This window comes from Phanerochaete carnosa (assembly GCF_000300595.1).
Source record: "Phanerochaete carnosa HHB-10118-sp unplaced genomic scaffold PHACAscaffold_4, whole genome shotgun sequence".
Taxonomy (NCBI): Eukaryota; Fungi; Basidiomycota; class Agaricomycetes; order Polyporales; family Phanerochaetaceae; genus Phanerochaete; species Phanerochaete carnosa.
This window is the reverse complement of record NW_006767631.1, coordinates 1,000,363-1,019,483: the sequence shown is the minus strand read 5'-3', so window position 1 is coordinate 1,019,483 and position 19,121 is coordinate 1,000,363. Positions and strand designations below refer to the sequence as shown.

General features: G+C 53.5%; 7 protein-coding genes across 7 annotated transcripts; 2 read left to right on the top strand and 5 right to left on the bottom strand.

Moving 5' to 3' along the window:
• Positions 1–22: 22 nt before the first annotated feature.
• On the bottom strand, positions 23–3,421 carry PHACADRAFT_194104 (uncharacterized protein; the record flags this gene model as incomplete). Its single annotated transcript, XM_007394282.1, has 9 exons — positions 23–147; positions 206–230; positions 291–724; positions 780–899; positions 957–1,017; positions 1,070–1,108; positions 1,157–2,478; positions 2,530–2,700; positions 2,767–3,421. The coding sequence occupies 9 exons, from the start codon at positions 3,419–3,421 to the stop codon at positions 23–25; spliced, it is 2,952 nt and encodes a 983-aa protein (XP_007394344.1).
• Positions 3,422–3,452: 31 nt separating this feature from the next.
• PHACADRAFT_253661 (uncharacterized protein) lies at positions 3,453–4,618 on the top strand. Its single transcript, XM_007394281.1, has 2 exons — positions 3,453–3,842; positions 3,895–4,618. Exons 1-2 carry the CDS (start codon positions 3,748–3,750, stop codon positions 4,493–4,495), a joined length of 696 nt encoding a protein of 231 aa, XP_007394343.1. The 5' UTR covers positions 3,453–3,747; the 3' UTR covers positions 4,496–4,618.
• A 171-nt stretch (positions 4,619–4,789) lies between these two features.
• Positions 4,790–9,344, top strand: PHACADRAFT_253657 (uncharacterized protein). Its single transcript, XM_007394280.1, has 22 exons — positions 4,790–4,912; positions 4,969–5,162; positions 5,214–5,417; positions 5,468–5,624; positions 5,681–5,806; positions 5,855–5,965; positions 6,018–6,511; positions 6,579–6,790; positions 6,841–6,910; positions 6,964–7,018; positions 7,075–7,155; positions 7,207–7,398; positions 7,452–7,550; positions 7,603–7,847; positions 7,900–8,261; positions 8,321–8,377; positions 8,440–8,453; positions 8,517–8,547; positions 8,609–8,729; positions 8,792–8,877; positions 8,934–8,982; positions 9,042–9,344. Exons 2-15 carry the CDS (start codon positions 4,980–4,982, stop codon positions 8,107–8,109), a joined length of 2,439 nt encoding a protein of 812 aa, XP_007394342.1. The 5' UTR covers positions 4,790–4,912; positions 4,969–4,979; the 3' UTR covers positions 8,110–8,261; positions 8,321–8,377; positions 8,440–8,453; positions 8,517–8,547; positions 8,609–8,729; positions 8,792–8,877; positions 8,934–8,982; positions 9,042–9,344.
• On the bottom strand, positions 9,329–10,763 carry PHACADRAFT_91316 (uncharacterized protein; the record flags this gene model as incomplete). The annotated part of the gene is made up of 3 exons (XM_007394279.1): positions 9,329–9,638; positions 9,671–10,555; positions 10,603–10,763. The coding sequence occupies 3 exons, from the start codon at positions 10,761–10,763 to the stop codon at positions 9,329–9,331; spliced, it is 1,356 nt and encodes a 451-aa protein (XP_007394341.1).
• Positions 10,764–11,299: 536 nt separating this feature from the next.
• PHACADRAFT_207718 (uncharacterized protein) lies at positions 11,300–13,816 on the bottom strand. The gene is made up of 9 exons (XM_007394278.1): positions 13,568–13,816; positions 13,411–13,508; positions 13,250–13,348; positions 13,123–13,196; positions 12,745–13,066; positions 12,386–12,692; positions 12,244–12,330; positions 12,012–12,194; positions 11,300–11,955 (listed from the first exon to the last, which is right to left on the bottom strand). Exons 1-9 carry the CDS (start codon positions 13,631–13,633, stop codon positions 11,566–11,568), a joined length of 1,626 nt encoding a protein of 541 aa, XP_007394340.1. The 5' UTR covers positions 13,634–13,816; the 3' UTR covers positions 11,300–11,565.
• A 677-nt stretch (positions 13,817–14,493) lies between these two features.
• On the bottom strand, positions 14,494–15,703 carry PHACADRAFT_253652 (uncharacterized protein). Its single transcript, XM_007394277.1, has 6 exons — positions 15,647–15,703; positions 15,332–15,593; positions 15,256–15,282; positions 15,121–15,202; positions 14,740–15,070; positions 14,494–14,676 (listed from the first exon to the last, which is right to left on the bottom strand). Exons 4-6 carry the CDS (start codon positions 15,143–15,145, stop codon positions 14,631–14,633), a joined length of 402 nt encoding a protein of 133 aa, XP_007394339.1. The 5' UTR covers positions 15,146–15,202; positions 15,256–15,282; positions 15,332–15,593; positions 15,647–15,703; the 3' UTR covers positions 14,494–14,630.
• Positions 15,704–15,767: 64 nt separating this feature from the next.
• On the bottom strand, positions 15,768–18,823 carry PHACADRAFT_141194 (uncharacterized protein). Its single transcript, XM_007394276.1, has 7 exons — positions 17,749–18,823; positions 17,483–17,655; positions 17,270–17,427; positions 16,973–17,217; positions 16,724–16,918; positions 16,545–16,673; positions 15,768–16,446 (listed from the first exon to the last, which is right to left on the bottom strand). Exons 1-7 carry the CDS (start codon positions 17,772–17,774, stop codon positions 15,921–15,923), a joined length of 1,452 nt encoding a protein of 483 aa, XP_007394338.1. The 5' UTR covers positions 17,775–18,823; the 3' UTR covers positions 15,768–15,920.
• Between the last annotated feature and the right edge of the window lie 298 nt (positions 18,824–19,121).

The following is a 19,121-nucleotide window of genomic DNA, read 5'->3' as shown; positions in this document are numbered from 1 at the left end:
TGGACTCAGAGTCATTCGTGGGCTAATCCTCGTCATGGGAAGCTGGTCTATCTTGCATACGCTGCTCTTTCTGGGCATTGAGACCGTCGCGTTCGGTTAAAGCTGCGAGGGAACGTTCGGCGGAGTTAATCAACCTTCGTAGGGTACCTAGAACATCGTCCCGTTAGTGCTGAGATCTACATGCGGCCACGAAATATGCACTCACGTTCTATACTGAGCATTAACAGAGTCTACGGCATGAGCGCGTATTGGTTATAGATGTCCATCTTGCAATAAGTAAGGCCACTCACATTCCTCGAGTCGTCATCCTCTAGAATCTCCCGCTTCGCACGTTCGCCAATCTCTTCCAGCTCCGCAATTTCGTCGAGAAGCCTTCTCAGCTGCTTAGGTATCCGCGACTGATTCTGCGTTTCCTGGGTGACAGTCTCTTCCGCGACGGTGCCGCTGCTGTTCACGAAGAACTGCATCTGATCATGGAAGGCACGTACGCGGCGAATAATTTCCGCTGGCAGTTTCTCGAGCTCCTGCCGGGCAGTCTCCTCCGCCTGTCTGACAGCCTCCAGAAGTGATAAGGTGCTGTGCGCACGAGGCGCATGCGGCGTCGCCCGTTTTGCCAATGCTTCCGTCCGCTGGTCCTCGCGCTCGCGGAACTTCTTCACGGCACTGTCAAACGTTCTAGAATGGAGAGCACTCTTGTAGCGGGACGACATGACGTCTTCGATGACTGCAGATATCGTAATTCAGCGCGTGTATTTGATGGATAGACAACTACTACGCACCAGATATGAGAATTGTCATTGTCGCAACGCCTAGCAGTGCCCAGACAACGAAGATAGAGCGGCCGGTTGGCGAAGCAGGAGCAAAGTCTCCGTACCCAGTGGTAGTGAATGCCACGAAACCTGGAAGCACGAGATCACAAAACCGACAAATAGATACTAGACGCGGCGGCTACTCACAGAAATACATTGCGTCACCGTAAGTCCAACCTTCCGTAACGTGAAAAATCGCAGAACCAACCTGAAAACTTTCGTAAGTTTCATCGGAGCAAGAACAGTTGCGCTCAACGTACTAGCCAGAAGACCAAAAAGAGAGTCCATGCAACTGTAAGCTGGGTAAAATTGAGCGACTGAGACCAAAAGTAAGACTGAGAACATACCTTTGCGTAGTAGGCTTTTGACTCCTCCGCTTCCATTTCCTCTTTGAGGTGCTCATACATTATCCCCGTCCGCGTATTCCTTCCACTAGCCAGGTCCTTTGCCCATGCAGGGACATTAGGATGCAAACTGCCCTCGACAACAAGGCCCTTGGAAGTAGTATCTCTAAATTCCTCGTTCCGGCTATGATCGTTGTCGCCATCACCATCGACGTCTTCATTGTTATCGATCTGGCCATGCTGTTTCTCTGCCTGCCCCTCTCCCTTACCTTGCTGGCTGCCGCTATGGGATGCATTAGGGCTATATTGTGGCTGCTTATCGTGCAACTGGTTCTCGTCGAAGGACGCTGGGTTTTGATTGGGCGTCGCATCGTGATTCGCTTCCCCTTCCACCTGCTGGTGGGCCTCAGGCGACTGCCCAAGCATATGAACGTGCGTGCCGGTCACAGCCATCGCGAACTTGGTCATCATCGCCGCCATGCGACCGACCTGTGCGTGCGTCGGCGTCTGCGGCGACGTCGGCCAGCCGTCTGTATCCTGGTGTCGGTGGTACCAGAATAGCCTGGAACGCTTCTCGCCGCCGCTGCACGCGCTCGGTACCGGGGATGCGCCGCGCTGGCTACCCATACGCTCGGGCTCCGGCCGCTTGGACGGCGGCGAGAGAAACATCTCGAGCGGGACACCGGCTTCGAGCGCGGCAGCCTCGAGCTGCTGTGGGGTCAGGGCATCGATGTTCAGGTGCTTGCCGCGTGAATGACCCCGAACGTGCACTCGGTGGTCTGCATACGGCGTCACTTTCTTCATGCCTAGCGTCTCCATCCACCTACGCATCCAATGAACCTCGCCTGCGCCGTCCCTGCCGCCAGACAGACCGATGAAGCGTACATCTTCCTGAGACGCCTGAGTGTCGGGTGCCCAGATAGGCTTGCCTGCTTCTTTCAGCCTCCACACGATGGCACGACGCCAACGTGCTTCCCAATGCCGAAAGCGCCGGGCCTCGCGGCGGCGAAGCTGGAGATTCCGGAGTCGCTTGCGATAGCCCAGCTCCAGACCTTCGAGGACGGTCTCGCGTGTCATTGCAACGGCGATACCGACCATTAGAATGCCGAAGGCCATATAGAAGCAGGCGAATACTCGAGAACCGGCGCTGACTGGGGTAATGTCGCCAAAGCCAATCGTCTCAATGGTCACGATGGTGAAGTATAGGCTATCGATGAAGTTGAGGCTCAGCAGGAAGGTGTTGACGAGTGCACCGAAGGCGATGTAGACGAGTAGCAGGATGACGATTATCACCAGTGCACGCTGTCTACGAGTTAAGCCGCTCCCTACACAGCATGAGTGCATATTCTTTTGATACATACGCTCATTGCGCTCACCGCTGCGAGCAAAGTCGGGTGTACTGATGTAATCTAGAATGACGGTGAAATTTGTTATTGTAGAAGCTGCAGTTGAGCAAATCGTCAACCAGAAGGACTGTCCATACGTGAAGCCATCATCGAACCGATGCTGTACGCCGAACACAGTGACAGCGACGATATTGATGATGTCTGCGAAAGACAAATCAGCAATCAGCTTCCGCGAGTGTATATTTGAGGTAAGCTGAGAGAGCGCACCATGAATGGTGAGAAATATCATAGTCAATATAGTGACGGTCTTGACCCTCTGCTCCAAAAATCGGAGAACCAGACAGATATTGGCACATAGTCCGCAGGCCATGGAGAATGCAAGCCCTGCATCCAAAATCGCGGAATTGCTCTTAGTCTCGACTACCTGGTTCGCCTCGGTACGAATGTACCAGTCTTCTGTCAAGCCTGGAATCTCGAGGAGTAGGGCGAAAGGGACGACGACCCCGGCTATGATGGGTGTCCATCGGTAATGGGGAACGAATTTCTCGAGCGACGATTCGCTCTCTTCTGGTGGAAATATGTAATCCTTGATTCTTGTATACCAAGGCCGATTTGCATTTAAACCGTTACTTGAAAAGGACTGATGTACGGAGGAAGAGAAGAAAGTGACGTCGGTCGCAGAGCCTAGTCGATGTAGCCGTCTGTGTGGATCAGCCAGGGGATCGTAGGAATCGTCGTCAATGTCATTTTCGTCGTTCGTCTCTGCCTCCTCCGCCTCCGTATGACCATTTTCTGTCGCGCCTTCGCCACTCTCCGCCTCTCTGTCTTTCTCCTGAACCCCCTCTTCCGGATCTCTCTGTCTATGTCGTGGTCGTGCTATTGAAAAGAGGTGCAGAGCCGATAGGATGATTGGTAAACCCATCGTCCAATGTGAATGCTGAGGTGCGCGAATATTGCCTTGCACGAAGTGGATTCGGTCCAAATGACGTATTAGCCAAGTATATATGGGCGCGGGAATCGACCGTGATCTGGCGTTTGAAGTGGAAAATCGCTGCGCGCAGACAATATCGCGAGATTGAATATGGAGAAAGGGCTACATCGCCTGCAGCGCACAAGCATAGCTGACATGCTGGGCGCGGGTGAGGTGGTTGAGGGAAGGGGATAGCTTAGATTATGTAAGCTGGAAGATTACCGTTTCAGGAAGCTCAGCACGAGAGAGCAGCTTCCAGCTTCATCCATCCATCTACGATGTCGACCCTCCAAAAGTATCAGACAGAGCTCATCGAACATGGCATGGCTGTCGGTGCTTTGAAGTTTGGCACGTTTGCCCTCAAATCGGGCCGGTTTGTCTGCCTCCAGCTCGCGCAAGCAGCATAACCTCACCAACCACGTCAGGAGCTCTCCCTACTTCTTTAACGCCGGATTGCTCGCTTCTGGACCCGTCCTGGACACTTTGTGTTCTGCCTATGCGTCAACTATAGCTGACGCTTTGAAAACGGCTGCTGCTGGCTCACCAGGATTGCCCGAATTCGACGTGCTCTTCGGCCCCGCATATAAGGGAATTCCCTTTGCGGCATGCACCGCTTTACTCCTTCATCGCGACCACAAGATTGATGTTGGATATGCTTACGATAGGAAGGAGGCTAAAGATCACGGCGAGGGCGGTGTCATGGTTGGCGCGCCAGTGAAGGGGAAGAAGGTCCTTGTGTTGGACGACGTCGCTACCGCAGGAACTGCGATTAGACAGGCTATTGAGACTGTCCGCAAGGAAGGTGGGGAAGTCATCGGAGCTGTGTTGTTGTTGGACAGAGAGGAGGTGGGCAAGAACGGTGAAAGCACGATTGAAGAGGTCGACAGACTTGTCGGAGGGAAGGGTCGCGTCCCCACTATCCTAAAGATGAGGCACATCATGGCCTGGCTCGAGCAGCGCGGAAGAACAGAGGAGCTCCAGAGCATGCAGGCATACTGGGACCAGTACGGGATCAAAAGCGCATAAGCTCCCTGTGAGGGATTGTGCCACTAGTCGGAGGTGTGGTGGCTACCTATCGTGGAAAACTCTGTAGCCCTTATGCCAGCATGACGCATTCTGCCCACGTAGTACTGAAAAGTGCTAGTTGCAATAGCACGGTAGGAATCAAAAGGATATACTGCCAAAAGCTGCCGAAAACCAGGAACGCATGCCAAGTGTGTGCACGTGACATCATTTACAGCCGCATCGCTTACTTGCGCTGGACAACCTAAGCGTTTTACCCTCTCACCACGATGCCACCAGCAGGAATACCAGCAAAGCGTGCCTTGCCATCCAAAGAAGCCGCTCTTTTCAAGGAATTGTTAAACCTGTATGAAACGCGGCAACTTAAAAAGGCGCAGAAGACCGCTGACCAGATCCTCAAGAAATCCCCCGAGCATGGAGGTATGCGGATACAATTACTCTTTAAGCTACAGTTTGCGAGCAGTATTTCATTTTAGAAACGCTATGCATGAAGGGGCTTGTCCTGACGCACATGGGACGACGCGAAGAAGGCCTCGAGCTCGTCAAGAAAGGTGTCCGGCTCGACCTTACATCGCATATCGTCTGGCATGTATTCGGCCTTGTTCAGAAGGGGGAAAAAAACTATGAGGAGGCTCTCAAGTCCTATACTCAGGCTCTGAAATTCGACAAGGTGCTTGCTATAGTGTCACCAGAACGTGGTCTTTGCTCACCGGCACCATAGGAGAACATGAATATCCTTCGGGATGCTGCACACTTACAGACCCAACTCAGACAGTACGATGGTCTTGTTGAGACACGGCATACCTTGCTCAGGCTGCGTCCAAATCTTCGCTCGAACTGGCTGGGTCTCGCGGTCGCATACCATCTGAACGGCCAGTCGGGCGAGGCGAAGAAGGTCCTCGACCATTATGAGGTCTCGCTGAAGGTACGTGTTTCACGTAGGCTCTTTGGAAGCGGTGCCACATGTATATCCAGAATATTCCAGATTACGACGTAGAGCATTCCGAGGTCCTGCTCTACCACGTCCGCGTGCTCGAAGACCTGGGTGAGCTGAACGAGGCCCTCAATCTTCTTGATGTCAGCGCCAAGTCGCGTGCCATCATCGACCGAGTTGCGATCATGGAGTTCAGAGGTATGGTGTTTACGCTTCAGATCCAAAGTGTCGGCGTTGAACAAACATTTCGCCAGCACGTTTGCTCTCGAAGCTCAGCATGAACGATGATGCAGAGCACACATGGCAGGCGTTGATTGAACAGAATCCAGACCACTATAGCTATTACAAGGGCTTCTTGTCCAACCGTGGAGTAGATCTCGGTTCGTATACTTCCCAATCCTCATTCCCACTCTTAACCGCCCTGGCAGACAGTATCACGGACGAGACCCGTCCGAAGGCGCTAGAAGTCTTCAAGAGCTTTTCCACACAGCTTCCACGCGCTGCTGCCCCGCGTCGGTTAGCACTAGCTATTGCAACGGGTTTGTGCCATGCTTGAATTCGTCGGGAGTTGCACTCAAACGTTTCATTTAGGCGACGACTTCAAGGAACTGGCGGAGCCCTATCTTACTTCCGGGCTGGATAGAAACATCCCTTCTCTATTTGCAGACATCAAGTCATTATATCGTGACCCTCAAAAGCTCTCCACTGTCGCCTCGATCGCTGAGGCCCACTATGCACATCTGAAGGCGCAGGAGCAGCCTTCACCGAACGAGTCAGAACCCCCAACAACGTACCTCTGGACGCTCTACTTCCTTGCCCAGCACTACTCGTACGTTGGCCAGCACGAACGCGCGCTCGAACTCCTCGACGAGGCGTTGTCGCACACGCCGACATTACCGGACCTGCACATGTTCAAGGGTCGTGTGCTGAAGCGGCTCGGCGATCCGTATGGTGCGGCGCGCTGCATGGATGAAGCGCGTGTGCTGGACCTCCAAGATCGCTTCTTGAATACCAAGTGTGGCAAGTACCGTCTGCGGGCAGGCATGAACGAGGAAGCGCAAGACGTGCTCAGCTTGTTCACCAAAGTGCGTGCTAAATACTGCTCTAGCCTACTGAGCTTCGCAAGACTATCGTATTGACTATATGCGCTAGAAAGACGCCCCTAGCCCGGGCGCCGACCTTGAGGACATGCAGTCCGTGCTCTTCCTCCTCGAGGATGCGGACGCATACCGACGAAATGGCAACCTTGGCATGGCGCTAAAGAGGTACACTTCCATTCAAAAACTTTTCAGCGAGTTCGAGGACGATCAGTTCGACTTCCACGGTTACTCGCTACGAAAGTTCACGATCAATATCTACCTGAAGTGCGTTGGAGAAATATATCTTTGTGTCCTACAGCTGACCCGCCACGAAGTATGATCGACTGGGCAGAGAGTCTCCGGTCGCATCCCGCGTACGTTAGGGCAGCAATCGCGGCTTCACAGGTGAGTGACTGCAGCCTCACTCTGCCTTTGGATGGCTTCTGACGCGCCAACAGATCTACATCCGACTATACGATGATCCAACCCTTGCTTCTCGGTCAAATTCTTCCGGTGAGTCTTGATAAGCCAGGTTTGGGTCATGCCCCTGGTGACCGTATGTATGCTAGCCAAGATGTCCGAAGAGGAGAAGAAGGCGAAGAAGAAAGCAAAGAAAGCTGCATCAAAGGTACAGGAAGACCCTAAGAAACGTATGTTTCCGGTGATATATAGTGGACTAGCTTATCGAATATTTGTTCCAGCTGCCGCCAGTTCAAACGATGATAAGGGTCTGGACGCCGGGCCACCGAAAGACGATGATCCTGACGGCACGAAGCTGCTGAAAGCAGACGATGTCCTTGAGCGTGCGGCAAAATTTCTCAATCCGCTTGTTGCGCTTGCGGCGGAAAATATCGACGTCTGGATCGCTATTTATAACGTCGCCATCCGAAGAAGTACGTACGCAGATGGATACTTGGTGGAACGCGGTTCTAATCTTGTGCTGTAGAGAAGTATTTACAGGCTGTGCAAGCGCTCAACCGTGTCCGTGCATTGGATGAAGGCCACTCTGAGCTTCATTTCTGCCTAGTACATTTCAAGAAGACCGGTCAGTATACTCGGTTTTGTCTTGCGCATATCTATGACGACTATGAAACTAGTTTCGTCCCTGCCTCAAGAACCTCCAGCACCCATCGGGCCCACCGTTTCACAATCTATCTCTGGGCTGCTACCGGCTGATGTGGCGTTGGATACCTTCAACTCCCAGTACCTGCAAAAGTACCCAGGATCGCCGCGTGCCTCATTCGCCTTTGCTAGAGCGCTCAAGGCTCTCGACGCGCCAGTAGAAGAGATCGAAAGTACCTTGTTTGGTCTCTTACACCCTGAGGCCAACCTCGACATTAAGGTACTGCCTGCCAGCTTGTATTGGCCTGATCCTGGCTCATGGTGATCCTTAGACTGCGCTGGATGCTCTCGCATACTTGGACAATATTTCATCGTCAAGGACAGACGAGTTTAGGCAGGCGTGCGATAGCAGGTTTGAACGTTCTACCATCTTCAAGGCTCCAGAAGAGACCATTGCCCTTCGCAAGCAAGCCATCGCGCCACTCTCAGACGTGTCAGCCACTATGAATGGCAATGAAGATAAGACCGAAGTAGTCAGCTAATCTAGCACCGTTAATTCTTCACCGTAGGCACCGTAGGATCTTCGCATGCTCCATGTAGATCAAAGCGCACCGTGTAACAAATGGATACCATTCGCATAATTGGCTGGCGCTAAATGGGCGATGCGGTGGCTGAATCGGAGAGTGAACTTTAAGTGAGGAACTGTCGCCATCTTCGGCGAGTCCCGATGGACTGAGGCCTGTAGCGTCAAAGGATCCCTCAGGCCGTCGTTGTCGCCGTCAAACTCGTCGAAATGGTCAACATTCCCAAGTATGTGTCTCCGCAGTATGAAGCTATCACGGTACACTAAATACTTAGTACCAATCGTCTAGGACACGACGGACTTGTGAGTTATACAATGGCTTTACAGAAACGGAGAGATGATTGAGATTTGATTCGCGTCGGATAGACTGCAAGGGCAAGACTTGCAAGAAGCACACGTACGTCGACCATTTCATCGTATCTATGTGATTACAGGTTGGCTCAATCGCCTCCGAATAGTCCACACAAAGTCACTCAGTATAAGAAGGGCAAGGACTCGCAGGTCGTGCAGGGAAAGCGTCGCTATGTGCGCAAACAGTCCGGCTACGGTGGTCAGACTAAGCCCGTCTTTCACAAGAAGGTGGGCGTATCGTAGCTTGAGGCATAGAGAATCAGTGCTCAAACGCCTACGGTCTTAACTAGGCCAAGACAACGAAGAAGGTTGTCCTCCGGCTAGAATGCACCGTATGTAAGTACAAGATGCAACTAGCTGTCAAGCGTTGCAAGCAGTATGTTATCGTTTCCTATATCTGTTCGGAACGGCGCACCTCACGCTGTTTATTAGCTTCGAGCTTGGCGGTGAAAAGAAGACGAAGGGTGCAGCTCTCACGTTCGTGCGTGCCCTTCTGTCTTCCCCTGTCGCATCCAATCAGCTAACTCTCTATGGCTGCAGTGATTGTATTTCTACCTGGTCCCTTCGTCTACGTCTTCATCATCTCGCACCCTCTATATGCTCATGCTTGCACTATGAGATATGCAATACGATCGTGCGACCCGCACACTTCCCGCACTTATGTCATCATATGCGGCGCCATCTCATGGAGTACGTCGCACTTTATGGATGTCACGCACCTGAACGTCTCGTTGAAAAGACCGTTCCGCGATTCTATTTCCAAGACCAGGATCCGAAATGCGATCCATTGTCATATAGTATGGAGATACACACTCGGGGGACTAAAGCTATACTGACTCATCATTTACACCCTTCATTCTCATGGCCCTCGTTAAAATCTCTCCACATTCAATGGTGAGGTTGAGCTTCGGCATGATACAGTTCACCGCATCTTGCCTTTCGTTCTGCAACGTTTGCTGGATCTCTTCTACTGCCCTCTCAATTCGTGTCGCCACTTCTTCACGGATTGCCTCTCTGGCGTAGGGCAAAATTGCTTCTGCTATTCGTTTGGGATCAGGAGGCGGAGCTTGCTGCTTGGTCGCTAGCAGAGCGACGGCTGTGCTCAGGTCTTGAATTTCCTCTTGCATGGTGCTGGCCCTTGCCCGTTGATGTTCTTGCATCTGTCCGACGTGTGAATCATCATGCGTAATGCAAAGGCTGTCACACTTACCTCACGCAGTTGCTTTTCCAGATACCCATTGTTTTCCTGTATGATTGCATTTTCTTGTCTCAGTAGGTCACTTTCAGACTCTGCCGCCTCCGCGCGCGCCCTGACCGCCGCAGCGTCCTCTCTCAAGGCGCGAATCTCCTCGCTGGCGGCGGTTAAGCTCGTCTCAAGCTGCTCCAAGCGGCCTTGAGATTGTGCGGAGCTCTCCTCTGCGCGTGAGGACTGCAAGTTAAGCTCCTTCACTTTGTTTTCTATGTATGCATTGGCCTTGTCCTGATCGTCGTTCCTTTCCTGGTAGAGCTGGCTCCCTACCTTCGCGAGGTCTTCCGCGAGCGTCTTCAGGCGTTGTATCACCTTGCGCTTGAATTCCTCCGCGTCTTTCTCAGGAGGAACAGCACGGCCATGATGTTCTTCCCTACCCTCGACAACATCCATAGGTACGTCCGACCGGTGTTCGCTAATCTCTCCTTCCTCTTCTTCCTCCGTGGATCGACTCCCGCATACCACATTGGGATGCGCGGAGTCCAGGCGCGCCTTCACCTCGGCGACGTGGGCCTTCAGATCAGAGACTGCGTCCAATATGTGTGTGTGCATGTCAGACTGATCGCTTTGCGACAGGGCTTTCTCTAGTTGAGGTGGCAGTTGCACGCGCCTCGCGACCCGCAAAAATTCTCGAGAACTTTCTGCAATGTCTGTCTCGTTTGCCTCGAGGCGCTTCTTGACAGCATCCAGGAGCACAGCGGGAACCTTGCTCGTGTCTCGCGAGTGCAACAGATGCTGATTTCTCCGCATCTCGCTCTCTCGCTTCTCAAAATTCTGGTATGCCACAACAGCTCTGGACAGTTGCCTGCGACGAGTTAGGGCAGGAGGCGATGTTGCACAGGAGCAGCGTACCGAATATAATCATGCAGCGGTTTCTCGCTCAAAGAATCGGCGACCGCCGTGGCCATAGCGTCATGTGTAGCAGGCTCTGGCGGACGGGATGGCAAAGATGCATCTGTCTGCAGCTGGGAAGCCTCATTCGCATTCCATAGTTCGCCGGGAACGCCTGACATTGGTACCACTGGGCAAGAAGATTTAGTCGCTATTCAGGTCCTGTTGATACCGGCCTTACCGCTGATCTGCAAGCAGAGGTCTCTGGATGGCCCGGGGCTGTGGGTAAACGGAACAGGACACTGCTGAAGGCAAGCAGAAGTCCCCGTGTGCAGCCTATTTTCCGGACCTCAAGGATTCCTAGATTCCGAGGACTGTGCAAGACACGCGATATCTAGATAATGATATCAGGGACGTACACACGGACCACTGTTATGTATCGAACTCGTACAGTGGGTTCCCGAGAACGCCCTCGAGCACCTGTACGTGCGCGCTGTATGTATATATATGCTCCTGGGTACATTCCCACCGTCACGGGAGTTCGACCCTTATGACCTGAGCCGGCGAGATGGATAGAAGCCCGGAGTAAGTTTCCGTCCTCGCGGTAGTCCAATGCTGTCACAGCAGCCGCAGCGCGTTGATGAGAACTGCTACTAGCAATTGCGACTCAGCACCTCAAGTCACGTACGATCCCCTAAGCTTACTACATGCTGTTGATCGTGCGAGTCTATATATTGACGATTGTGTATATGTATATTACATGAAAAAAGAAACGCGCTTCGAGCGTAGACAAGAAAGAGCCAGCTTCAGGGCACGGGTGAACCGACGGAACTAAACCATGACTCTAAGCGATCAATCTACTACCGCGCTATGCTACATGCGTAAACAGGCCGTCTATGCAGCTCGTAGCTTCTCATGGCTTTTGAGGACGTGAGGACGTCAGGCGTACTGGTCGTGAATTCGTGTGTGCACTCGTCATACCGTTCACATATCGGTCGCAGACTCCGCTTTGCCAGGCTTGTTGGAGGCCTCCCGCCCAGCCGCCAGCGTCGTGATTGACGCGCGCTCCGAAACAAGGTTCGCAGAGCCGGGCGAAGGCTTGCGCTTGCCCGTGGCCAGCTCGATATCGCCGTCGGACTTCTCTGCGCATGCGGCAGGGCGCTGTTGTCCGACGAGCCCTATGCCGCGCAAGCCGACGGCGGCAATGATGAGTGCAATAACGATGGCGCCGCAGCAAGTCCATCCTGCTGCGCGGAAGCCGGCCATGAGCACCGCCGGGTCCTCGGCACCTAGTTCGGGATGCTGGCGGTTGAACTTGGCTGAGACAGAGTTGGCAATGGTTGAAGTCACGGCGAGGCCGATAGATGTTCCCAGCTATCAGTCATAAAGCGTGAGCGCAGCAAACGGAGAGGGGTTAGGGTGATACTTACGCGAGTGGCGACGCTGAAGATGCTGCCGGCAAGTGCCTGGGAATGGGCGGGGAAACTCGAGCACACCTGCATATTGGCTACAGTGTACGCAATATCAAGGATAGGAAGCAGAGTCATGACGAGGAACGCCATGGACCAGTATGTCGCGGTGATCTTCATTAGCGCGAAGATGATGCAGGAAGCCTAAGATATATCAGCAATCAGCTGACTGAGTAACATCGCAGAGACTGACCATAGCAGACGACAGGCCAATGACAACAAGAATCTGCCCTGGGACACCACCAACGAGATATCCAGTAGCAACGTTCGCGACGAGACCCTGTGATGACAGTCTCGTGAGCAACTGACGTGCATCTTATTGCAAAGAGGCGTACAGAGATGCCCATAGGTACAAGCCTAACGGCAGTCTGTAAGGGGCTTAGCAACTGAACTTCCTGGAAGAACAGAGGTACAAAGTAACCAAGGGTGTTGAAGCCCCACCAGCCGAAGAACACGAGCAAGATGACGGGACCCATCTTCGCGCCTGGTTGGGTCCACAGACTCATCGGCAGTAGGACTGACTGGCCCTTGGCCTCACGGCGCAGCTCCCAGAAGACGAAAGAAACAATGAGGATGATGGCCGTGCCCAACAGGGAGGGGACGAACGGCGTTGCCCAGCCCTTAGGGGTCGCGGTTGACTCGCTGATGAGGAAGGTTAGCAATAGATTAATCGGTAGCAGTGGTAGTTACCTACGCAAGATCATACACCAGGAGCCCGAGGCCTGTGGTGCTGAGCACAGCGCCCACCCAGTCCAAACCCATGTTGTAGCGACCTAACATATCGTCCTTGGGCAGGCATAGCCAACCCAGAACGCAAAGGACCGCACTTAACCCGGCCTGTAGCCAGAAGATCGTGCGCCACGACGCGCTGGACTGACTGAGGATGCCGCCAAGGATCATGCCGGTGATAAATCCAATAGGCTGGCCAGCGCCGAGCACCGCAAACGCAGTATTTTTCTTCTTGCCTGGTGGGAAGTACGAAGAGATGAGGCTAATGCCTGCTGGAGTGTTTGCCGCTACTCGCAAAATCAGCTCCCTGGGAGTGATAACACGAGCAGCTTTCAAGACGAACCAGATCCTATGCCTTGAAGCCCAAGAAAGACGATGAACTGCGGGGGACTCCTTGCAAAAGCAGCTGCAATACTCCTAAGGGGGATGAAACGTCAATGTCGATGAGACAGTTCCATAGAGCTACTTACCAGACGCTGAACCATGCCGAACCGAGGAGGAAGACCCTCTTGCTACCAATCATGTCTGCCAGCCTGCCGCAGAGTAGCAGCAAGCATCCATACGACAAGCTGTAACGTGGGTCGGGTTCAGTGCCTTTACCTAACAGCATGCCAGCATAGTAGCAACTTACGAGTAGACGTTCAGAGGCCATTGGAGATCCTCCTGTGAAAAGTTTAGGTCCCTACCGATAGTGGTAATAGCAACGCTTGTGGCCCCGGTCAAAAAAATCTATCGTAGCCGACGTCAATGGAGTATACGAGAAGTGCACCGATGCCAGCGGGGCTTACACTCAGGATTGTCACGCAGCAGACGGTCGCGATGATACAAGCGTCCCGGTACTTGGTACTGCTCATGCTCGCTCACTGGCAGCTGCAGCGCAAAAGACAAGATGTGGAACTAGTCAGAAAAAGCCTCCCTCCTCACAGGGGAGTCTGGGGAAGTGTAAAGGTCTGTCTGCAAGGGAGCTGGGGACCATGACACCAGAGAAATTTCATGGAATACTATATAAGCAATTCCCCGGACCCTGCAGGGGTCGCATGTGGGTGGAGACATTACTATAGCTGCGGCTTTGGTCATCCTCCACCGTGACCGGCATCGCAGAGAGCCTGGCCTGTTCTCTTGTGCGATCCTCATCACGGATGATATCTTTACCGTCAGAATGGAGAACACGCTTGTCGTGAGAAAATCCGAGAAGATGCGGCGCCTAAAAGTCGATGTTGTGTCTGGCGGGATTTCTTCAAAGAAAGTGTGCACACCCGTCCAGGCGGCCTATTTAACTCGTCGTAGGGCGGAATTGCACAGCAAGTCAAATGTTTGCCTTAGGATTACCATTTGCGCGCGGTCCAGCTCTCTGCGAGCTTTTCGTGAGTCTTGAAATCTGTACTAGCGACGGTAGTACCCGACGTTGACCGAGAACATGCTGCTGCAATTGCAGCCTGGGGGTTGTCTCCAGACATCCCCGATAATACAAATCCTTATGTTTATTACTCGTCCATAGAGGAGCGAGGGCAGTATACAGTCATTTGCCTTAGACAGTCGTTGAAAAGAAAATCATCATGAATTGATGTCGAACAAGCATTAACCGAAGGCGTAAGAGGCCTCGTTGCACGGAACTCGCACGGTTTAGTAGAACTGCACAACCAGGTCTTGCAAACGTGCTCGGCTTGTCATGATGTCAAAAATCTCGCCGCATATACCCATCAATACCGCCCAGGAAATTTGGGGAAGCAGTATCGAGAAACTAGAGTCTCAGCCACGATGCTTCCTGCAGTATTGCTTGTGAATCGGCCAGTGAGCCCTTTGGCTGCAGCCGTAGATACGCAAGCGATTGGTACTATCGAAGTGACCTCCTCAGCAAGCGCACCATACTTTGTCGCAGTACCGGACGATTTTGCACCTATGAAAACAAATATTGTAAGGGATTCTGATAAACAGGACAGGATGTTTGTTGCAAGCTTACACGCCGCATTGGAGCATCTTCGCCGTAGCGACCTCGTCACAGTTACCACAAACCTCAGCGGACTTGCCACAGAGCCGCGTCGAGTGCAGGAGCTTGGGACGAGGCTGGTGGGCAACCACCTCGTCGTGGGCTGATCGATGTCGTGAAAGTCGTGTACGTCGCTCGAACCCTGCGAATAGTTGGTGTCTTAGCGACCATACAAGTGACATTCCGAGCATATACCAATTAGGCTTAGGTTCGTCATGGAAGATGTACTTCAGCAGCGACATGAAGCGGTCTGCATGGTACTTTGTAAGGGTGAAGTAGTGGGCGTGAGCATTTTTACCGTGCCCTGGCTCCAGTGTTGGTACAGGACACCTATCAAAGTCTTAACACACCCACCGTCTTCGTCAGGTCCAAAGCACATCACGAGCAGGATCTCCGTTAAAGTGAGATCAACAAAGACGAGATGTCCCCAGTCTTGCTGGAGCACGCTGAACGGTGAAGAAAACGACAATTTTCAGCCCTGTCACTCACGTTGCGCCTCGCAGAGGCTTTCGCTGCCTGATCGCCTGGTGAAGCTCCTTGACACAGCTAGAAATGTGCCACACACCTCGAAGTTGTACAGAATAGGTGTCCACTCATTCTTAGGCACGAGGGTCGACCCCTATCCTTCGTGCCCCTCAGACCACTTCTCCACCGCCTTCACAACGCGTTGACGCTCGTCGAAGTGGTCCTTGGGCAGGTCAGGGATGCTGTCTCCTTGGAACTTGCTCCAGACGTCGTTCATGTAGATACCAAGGTCGCGACACTGCAGCAGCTTGCGCGTCGCGCACGTCTCCGATTTGTTCACGAACATCGACGGGCCATCCCAGCTGTAGCTCTCGTGAGAACGAGAAAAAACGACACCTACTACATTTCGACACACCATGGGAGGCCGTTGAGAATACTTGGTCCAAACATTCCTGGACGACGCACGGATGTGCTACACTGCAGAACCTGGCGCGCCTCGAGCAACACGTTAATTAGGCGTCGGCGTCTACCGAAGGCGTTAGCGCACGCGTCGCGGGAGGCAACGAGAGTGCCGCGAAAGATCGGGGTTCTAAGAATATCAACCGCGCACGAGAACAAGGATATATAAAGAATGCAATGCGACAGCGACAGCACAAAACAATGAGAAGGTATAGTATGTCCAGAGTGCTTCAACCATAGTTGAGTTCTGAGGTCGGGTCCGGTGGATCATAGCTGCCCCCGCGGTCGTCCCGCGGTCGCTCGTCGCCGAGCGGGACCTGTGGGCGAGGAGGCAGGTGCGCAGGGCGCTCTTGCGTGAGGCGCTCCTTAGCGGGACGGTTCTTAGCAGGGCGGTCCTTAGCGGAACGGTCCTTCTGGTCGTCCTTAGGTGGCGGTGGGAAAAGCAGCGGGAGCTCATACGGGCGGTAAACTAAAGGAGGTAGTGTGATCGGTGCGGACGCCGGCGGCGGGTGTCTCATGGGCGGCGGGTGTCGGCTAGCAGGGAGATGGTGGTGTGAAGGCGGAGGACCATTACGGAAAGACTCTCTTGGTGGCGGAGGTCTGCCGGTATAGTGAAGTGGTGGACGAGTGGGCGCTGGCGGAGGTCTGTATGACGCTTCGATAGGCGGATGCGCAGGGGCAGGGGCAGGCGGGCCAACAGGTGGTTGACGACGGCCACGTTTGTCGAACTCATGGGATGCCTCATACGTAGGAAGACTGAATGAGGGATGGGATACGTACCAACAAAAAACGCGAACGATGGTCGTGAGGTTGTCAGCAATAGCCCAAGATGGCTGATAAAATGAAGTGCCCACGTTTTAGGATCAGCTGGCAGAGGATCTGTCCAGAAGTAATCGTGGTCCAGTGCTTGAGCTGCTGTGACGCGTTCCCTCGGATTGCAGGTCAAGAGCTTATCCAAGAGATCCACGGTCTCGGGACCAATGCTGGAGGGGCGATGAGCCAAGAATACCCACTGTTAACCAGGCTGACTTACGACTCAAACATCGTCTTTACCCGTCGGGGGTACATGTTAAATCGCTTAACGCCTTCGCAGCCAGGTAAAGCATCGTGATTCGGCCAGGTGGACTGAGTGGGTGTGCCGCACAGCTGCCATATTTTGTCGAGTTGATCGAGGTCGGAGGACCCTGGCAGAATGGGCTTTCGCCAGAACATCTCACCAAGCACACAGCTACCAAAAGCTTCAGTGGACAGCTACTGACAGATGCTTGAAATGCTCTCTGACCCGATTCCCCAGATATCCACTTCTCCACCGTATTGCCTAGCACCCAAGAGAAGCTCAGGAGGTCTGTACCATCGCGTCACGACGCAATTGGTATACTTCCTCTGCTTCTCCGGAGGAACATTGGCCATGTCTCGGACCAGATTAGGATCGAAGGCGCGGGCGAGGCCGAAGTCAGCAATCTTCAGCGAGCCATTATTAGAGATGAGCAAATTCGCCGCCTTCATGTCACGATGAAGAATATGATTCTGCGCAGCTGTCACTTAAACGTCCGATGTGAGTGGAAGTTCGCACACGTACCCGATGCATATATTCCGTACCCTCCAGAAGTTGCTTCATATACAGCTTAATCTGACTAGGGGAGAGCTTAACGCGTTCGTTCTCCAGCAGTCCAGCCAAGTCGTGATCCATGTACGGAAAGACCATGTATACGGACAACGGTGCCTCGCTGCCTCGGCCTGGCGTAGCGATGAGTAAGTCTGTGAGAGCAACGCAAAAAGAGGACTGACTCACTGCGAACAACAAACATGTCCAGGATATCTACTATATTTTGATGACGCAGTGCCTTCAGTATTTTAATCTCTCGGAGGGCCGTGATTGGCATGCCCTCTTTCTCATTGTGCATGAGAATGCGTTTGAGCGCGACTTGGTGTCCTTTCATGCAATGTACAGCTTTATGCACCTCACTACAGAGCAAGATACGTCAGTAAACGTAATCAAAAATGTCTCTCGTGGCAAGAGTCGATCGAATCCGTTGCAAAGCCCAGAAACGCACATACCCAAAAGTTCCCTCACCGAGCTTCATAAGAACGTCGTAGTCGCTCTGCAATCCGCGGCCTTCAAATATACGTCCATAAGCATTCCTTTCTTCTTCTCGCGTGCGGTACACCGGTTTCCGCCTGGGCCGAGGCGTGGTTGCGGGCGCCTCAGGTACAGAAAGCTCTCCGTTCGGCTGAGAATCCTGCTCCTGCGGAGGTGGTTTCCGAACGTCTTTGCCGATGAGAAGAGATGCAGAAGGGCTTGTCCGTGGGGTCGGCAGTTTCTTCGGCAGAGCAATCTTGACCGTGCTGTGCTGCAAAGGCAGCGCGTCAGACTTCCCATCGATAGTAACCTGCTTAGGCTCGTCACGATGGGGCGATACATCACGAGGAGACCGAGGTGGAGACAATGGTCGCGGAGGAGTACGGGGTGATAATGGTTGGTACGATTCTGAGGGTCTATATGACGGACGGTCATAGCTGCGAGTGTAGGAATACTTTCTGTCCTCATCGTCTGCATGACGAGAACGCCAACGGTCGTCAAGGTCTATGCGCGAGCCATAATATTCATCATCGGCCGGTCGGTAGGAGTCGCCCCAGCCCGGACTCCGCTCCCTCCTGTAGTCGTGCAGGCGTTCTCGTGACTTGTCCCACGAACGGCGCCGTTCGTCATCGTACCGTCTGTCCGCATCAACCGCAGTAGGTCGTGGCAGACGATGCTTCTCCTTCCCAGTGCTCTCCGGAGACAATGGACTGCGCGAACGAGGCGAAGACGGCGAGCGAGATCTTCGGCTAGGTCTAGGGGAAAGAAGTCCTTGCGATGGATAATCTCGCGGCTCCCAGTGATCTGCTTCTCCGCGCGTCCTGTACGATCTATCGTCATCATACCTCGGAGGATGCTGGTCCCATTGTGGACGAGGTGGCGGTCCCCTGCTGTCAGGGTACGCCGGCGCCCAATGGTCTCCTGCGCGCGCGCGCGGAGGACGCGCATGTCCATTTCTCCGTACATCGTCCTCCCGGTGCCTTAAATCGTCATCAATCCGACTGTATGCAAGCGGCGGGAGTGGTCTCTCTGGGAGAGAATCTGGTAGGGTAGCCTTCTTTTTGAACGGGAAGGGCACCTTGCCCCCAGGCTTGCCTGACGCCTTGCTCTGAGATGGAGAAGGCGCAAAGGACGACCCACTGGGCCGAGGAGGCGTAGCGTCGTCGAGTTCACCTTCCTCGGGGGAGTAGGTCATCGGTCGCTTGGATGGTCTCGTGTCCGGGGAGGCACCGGCGGGGCGTTTTGACGACATGATCTAGAGAGTTTGCGCAAGACAGGCCGGCCGAGGCTGGTCACAGCTTTCGCAACCAATCCAGGATGCCTGAGTGTAAAAGTTGGGACAAGAGGTGAA

Coding starts and splice junctions, on each gene's coding strand:
- PHACADRAFT_207718 (XM_007394278.1), bottom strand. CDS start 13,633: ATGAGCAGTACCAAGTACCGGGACGCTTGTATCATCGCGACCGTCTGC. Junction 13,349..13,410: donor TGGCCTCTGAACGTCTACTC/GTAAGTTGCTAC, acceptor CCCACGTTACAG/CTTGTCGTATGGATGCTTGC. Junction 13,197..13,249: donor TCGGCATGGTTCAGCGTCTG/GTAAGTAGCTCT, acceptor CATCCCCCTTAG/GAGTATTGCAGCTGCTTTTG.
- PHACADRAFT_253652 (XM_007394277.1), bottom strand. CDS start 15,145: ATGTGCTTTGGACCTGACGAAGACG. Junction 15,071..15,120: donor CTTTGGACCTGACGAAGACG/GTGGGTGTGTTA, acceptor CACTGGAGCCAG/GGCACGGTAAAAATGCTCAC. Junction 14,677..14,739: donor AAGATGCTCCAATGCGGCGT/GTAAGCTTGCAA, acceptor TTGTTTTCATAG/GTGCAAAATCGTCCGGTACT.
- PHACADRAFT_141194 (XM_007394276.1), bottom strand. CDS start 17,774: ATGAAGCTCGGTGAGGGAACTTTTGG. Junction 17,656..17,748: donor CTCGGTGAGGGAACTTTTGG/GTATGTGCGTTT, acceptor CTTGCTCTGTAG/TGAGGTGCATAAAGCTGTAC. Junction 16,447..16,544: donor CTGCCAGCTGATCCTAAAAC/GTGGGCACTTCA, acceptor TCCCTCATTCAG/TCTTCCTACGTATGAGGCAT.
- PHACADRAFT_253661 (XM_007394281.1), top strand. CDS start 3,748: ATGTCGACCCTCCAAAAGTATCAGACAGAGCTCATCGAACATGGCATG. Junction 3,843..3,894: donor TTTGCCCTCAAATCGGGCCG/GTTTGTCTGCCT, acceptor CAACCACGTCAG/GAGCTCTCCCTACTTCTTTA.
- PHACADRAFT_253657 (XM_007394280.1), top strand. CDS start 4,980: ATGAAGGGGCTTGTCCTGACGCACATGGGACGACGCGAAGAAGGCCTC. Junction 6,791..6,840: donor ACGATCAATATCTACCTGAA/GTGCGTTGGAGA, acceptor CCCGCCACGAAG/TATGATCGACTGGGCAGAGA. Junction 7,019..7,074: donor TTCTCGGTCAAATTCTTCCG/GTGAGTCTTGAT, acceptor TATGTATGCTAG/CCAAGATGTCCGAAGAGGAG.